General features: G+C 34.9%; 2 protein-coding genes across 6 annotated transcripts in view; one reads left to right on the top strand and one right to left on the bottom strand.

The window, feature by feature from the left end:
- LOC113808074 (uncharacterized) overlaps positions 1 to 5000 on the top strand; it is an 80898-nt gene that overhangs the window by 14847 nt on the left and 61051 nt on the right. For all 4 annotated transcript variants that reach the window (XR_011398125.1, XR_011398126.1, XM_070113743.1 and 1 more), the window contains one exon: positions 3962 to 4050. Coding sequence is in view for 2 of the 4 variants with exons in the window: in XM_070113743.1 (XP_069969844.1) it covers positions 3962 to 4050 (89 nt within the window). In the remaining 2 variants the exon portion in view is untranslated. The remainder of the gene's footprint in view (positions 1 to 3961; positions 4051 to 5000) is intronic.
- LOC113808073 (uncharacterized) overlaps positions 917 to 5000 on the bottom strand; it is a 30193-nt gene continuing 26109 nt past the window's right edge. For both annotated transcript variants that reach the window (XM_070113742.1, XM_027359390.2), the window contains exons 2-3: positions 3776 to 3835; positions 917 to 3603 (exon numbers count right to left, since the gene is read on the bottom strand). In XM_070113742.1, the coding sequence (XP_069969843.1) occupies positions 1942 to 3603; positions 3776 to 3781 (1668 nt within the window). In that variant the 5' untranslated portion in view covers positions 3782 to 3835 and the 3' untranslated portion in view covers positions 917 to 1941. The remainder of the gene's footprint in view (positions 3604 to 3775; positions 3836 to 5000) is intronic.

Below are 5000 nucleotides of genomic sequence, written 5' to 3'. Positions count from 1 at the left end.
AATATAATTGTAACTGTAAGATGTCATCTAATGGTCTGTTTTGTCCTTTGTGTCTGTCATAAAAAAGTGCTCCTGGTTTATATCATGTTTCATGAATAAAATCATGAGAAATGATGATACAAAACACTGTCTTCAGGCTTTGGGGAAGAAAGTTGTACGCTGCATGTGTTGGCAGGGGCGGGTTCAGAGAATTTTCTGGTGGGGGGCACAGGGGGTAACAATAATAAGTCTGGGGGGGGGGGAACAAAAATTAAGACTGCCCACTTCAATATTTATATTGCACAGTTACACATTGTTTATATTTTCATCTTGCTGTGTATTATATATTATGTTAATATTATATATCTATATATAAATATATATTAATATATAAAGGGTCAATGACTCTTAGGTGGGGGTCACACGGGGTGGCCAATCAGATTGCAGGGGGGTAGGTGCCCCCCTGTGCCACCATGGAAGACCCGCCTCTGTGTTGGAGATCGAGAGAATGAATGAACGAGCGTGTGTTATTCACACATTATATCGGGTAATCGTGAAACAACTCACTTTATATTCCACACAGTGTATATAAAGATGCCTCTTGTAATAATAATAAAAAACTTTCTCATACACATGTACTCTCTTTCCCATACATTTTCGCACTATCTCTCACACACTACCCTGTCCACCTACAGACTAGGCTGTTCACGATCAATCTAACCTAACCATATAGTTGAATGCAAATCAATTTGTGTGGAATTCATGGTGAACAGATTGCAACAGGAACAACGAAGGGAAGGGCAAGAAAACACACGAATATGCATATTCGTGTGTTTTCTTGCCCTTCCCTTCGTTGTTCCTGATGCAAATCAACTTACACCTTTTTTTTTGTCTGTGAATAATTAGTACAGATGTGGGCAGAATAAGTAAGGCTTCATTAAAGGTTATATTTTCTTTATTATTTAGACACACAGTGCAAAATCAAATGGAAAATGTGCATAAAAATATAAGTATATTATCAGTACCTAAAAGTATTGCCACCCTTTGGTATTAGGTGGTATCATAAAAATTTAAGGGAAGGCTTACAATAATGAGAAAATTAATAATAAAAAACTAAATATACCATTCTGGAAGACCACTCATCTTTCAATTACGAAGAACTGGAATTAATGAATTGAAATCTCACTACCAGTTATAACGTTCCATCTGGTACCGAATTCAGTAGACTTAGCCCATGAATTACAAAAACTTTGATCACAGATTTTTCTTAATAGGGAATCTTGAGCAGTTATCCCTCAATGTTACATTCTTTTTTTTATATGGTGTTACAATGATTCATTGTGGTGCAGTGGTTGCATTCTTGTCTAAAGATTTTGCTGAACCGTTATCAGATTCTTCGCTACCAGTGGATGGTTACCCCGGTCATCTCTTACAGGGAAACACAGCCGGTCACTCCAAGAATAACCATTGTAACAAATGGAATTAAACTAAATTATTCTACTTCTCTCGGTTTTGATGAAGTTTTCAATGATATATACACATGACATGAAGTATCTTTCCGTTGTTTATGTCGTTCCCAACATTTAATTTCCGAGTGAATTTGTTCTAGCAATAGTATGCGTTATAAACCATGAATTCCATACTTGACACTGATATTGAAATCTTGGAATTACTAGTGTTTTCTATTGTGGCAGTATGTGTTCTGAATCTCGTCTAAAAAGGTCTCATCATCCATCCACTCATAATTCCTTTATTGACTGCCAGCTCAATGTGGTGACTGAAGCTCATATCATTAGTTAGTTATTAGCCTTTTCTTTAATCTATTCTGTCAACAGAGCATAATGTTGGTCTTGAGCTTCCAGTTGGACCAATCTTATGCTTTCAAATTCGCATTCTACTGTTTTGTTTTTTCTGGGTCCATCAAATTGCAAAGCACTTGAGGCTTGGTCTGGCAGATGTTGGTTATTGGGTTTGTTCACATTGGGCTGTAAATATTTCCTGCCATACTCTGCCTTCCTTTACAGTGGTCGGGATTTCGACTGGCGTTTTCATAACACGGGAATACTTTGCCTTGATAACATTCAGCCATCTCTTCAAATTCTCAGGTTCCTTTTCTTGCCAGTCATATTTACCTTTTTTCTTTGGGCGGGGATTGGGCAAGCGACTTAAGATTTCAGGCCAATTCTTATGTAGGAATTGTTTAAGACCTTCGTTAGGTTGTTTTAGCTTAACCCATAGCTCATTTTCCAAAAAGGTATCACTTTCTTCTGGGAAAGTAGAACTGAGTAACTTGTCCAATGTTTCACTGCTAGAAATTAAGTGTCCACCATGTAGTGAATACTTAGTTTTAGAGATATGCCGTCCTTCTGGTTGTGGTAGATTCAGATTATGTGCATTGATTGCATCACTATTTATACAGTGTTGGTCTGATTCGCGGCATACTTCAGAATCATTAGCCTCCCGAGCAGCAGTTGGTATAACAAATAGATAATCAATATCAGAGTCTTCAGACATCGTAGAAGCATACATTGGCTGTACTTCGGGTTGTGGTACAAGTTGCTGATTAGATACTTGATCATAACTGCTATAAGAATTCGGATGGCTCTGCATGAATGACACTGAATTCCCGTCCTTGTTAACAATTTGTGAATCTGAGACGTCAGGACTTTGCTTAATTCCTCGTTGCATATGTTCATTGTAGAAATTTGTATCATTATATTGATTAAATTGATTATTTGGGATATCAGTAGGATTCTCAACCAGCTCTGTTCCTACTCCAGTTGGTATAACAATTAGATAATCAATATCAGAGCCTTCAGACACCGTAGAAGCATACATTGGCTGTACTTCGGGTTGTGGTACAAGTTGCTGATTAGATACTTGATCATAACTGCTATAAGAATTCGGATGGCTCTGCATGAATGACACTGAATTCCCGTCCTTGTTAACAATTTGTGAATCTGAGACGTCAGGACTTTGCTTAATTCCTCGTTGCATATGTTCATTGTAGAAATTTGTATCATTATATTGATTAAATTGATTATTTGGGATATCAGTAGGATTCTCAACCAGCTCTGTTCCTACTCCAGTTGGTATAACAAATAGATAATCAATATCAGAGTCTTCAGACACCGTAGAAGCATACATTGGCTGTACTTCGGGTTGTGGTACAAGTTGCTGATTAGATACTTGATCATAACTGCTATAAGAATTCGGATGGCTCTGCATGAATGACACTGAATTCCCGTCCTTGTTAACAATTTGTGAATCTGAGACTTCAGGACTTTGCTTAATTCCTCGTTGCATATGTTCATTGTAGAAATTTGTATCATTATATTGATTAAATTGATTATTTGGGATATCAGTAGGATTCTCAACCAGCTCTGTTCCTACTCCATGACAGGCAATGGTACTTTGAATAAGAAGATAATCCTGATAATTTTGTACAGGTTCTTGTACAATGTTCTGCGGTGGGTATTGAGGATAGGAGTTTTGATGAAGCATTATCTTGTTAGGTTCTACGTATCTCGTTTCTGCTTCCTGATCATCACTACCGATGACTGCCTTGTACCATGTAGCCTGCAGCTGGTCACGTCCATAACCTGCTTCATTCAGATTATTACCCTGGAAGTAGATCAACAAGTGGACATATATTATGAGCTTGTGATGGAAACATTTCAGACGTTATTTATTGTGCATATGTTGTTCCAATTGCCCGCATAGTAACAATTTTTTATAACTATATATCTAAATGTAACGATAACAATCCGAGGTAAAACAAGCCAGAAAAACTTGCCTCCATTTTCTCTCGCTGGTGGTTTTTGTTGGCGAGTGTTTTCCTTCAACGGGAGTCCGTCTGCAAATGACAGAAGTTGAATAATGAATTGCAAATAGATAAGCACAGATACGGGAGTAACACAACCCTTTTAGGCTAAATATTTTACAAAGTGTATGTTAATAAATGATGTATTCCTTATTCCAGAGCATGGACATCACTGAAGAAGGACTACAACATGATAGTCATCCCTGCATACCTCTATGAGGCTGACGCTCACTATTTGTGCTTGCATGGTAAAAAAGACACATGTTTACTGTTTCTGTTTGCCAATGTTAATTCTTTAGCTTAACATTTACATTTGCACATAAAAGCATATTGTGAATTCTGCTTCATTTGTGTGGATGATACCGCTATGCACATATAAATGTATGTATGTGTAAACATATAAACATAAAAATCTCGATATATATAGAAGTCAGAATGTTCAAATGTTTAACTTCTCGATGTTACGTCAAGAATATTTCAAGCCTGTAATCCGCGGAAAGGTCCCTTTAGGATAGCACTCTGTTCTCCCAAACTATTTTAATTTCTCTTCACTTTAATGTAATCAACTGATTTTGAATTCTCAATATTAAGTACTTGTCAGTTAAAAACTCACTTTACTTAAACTATACTAGAGACTAATATTTTCATTACCATTAGTAATTGCCTATTGATCCTCATCACAAATAATTTTTGTTTTTCGAATGTATTACGCCAAGTGACTGAAAACTGCCGAGCTGGAATACTACAACTCTATAATAGAAATGTGAAATATAGGCTATATTGTGATAGTTTTGAAGAAAACTTGAATACATATATATTCAGTCATACATAATACATACATTTATATATATACATATATATATATATATATATATATTTATATATATATATGTATATATGTATATAATATATATATATATATATATATATATATATATATATATATATATATATATATATATATATATATATATATATAATGCATGTACAACTGAATATGGATTTTTTATTTATCAAAATATTTCGTGAAAAATAACTACACTTTTGCACAGTAATGGTACATGGGAGATTATCAAATTAACATGAAAGACTGTGACTTCTACCTAAATTTTTACAAAGGATACATATATATACATATAAATAAATATATGTATGTATATATATATATATATATAAACAAATAAATAAATATATATAT

The sequence above is a fragment of the Penaeus vannamei genome, chromosome 34, assembly GCF_042767895.1.
Source record: "Penaeus vannamei isolate JL-2024 chromosome 34, ASM4276789v1, whole genome shotgun sequence".
Taxonomy (NCBI): Eukaryota; Metazoa; Arthropoda; class Malacostraca; order Decapoda; family Penaeidae; genus Penaeus; species Penaeus vannamei.
Note: the sequence above shows the minus strand (reverse complement) of the source record. Positions and strands in the feature narration are given on the sequence as shown.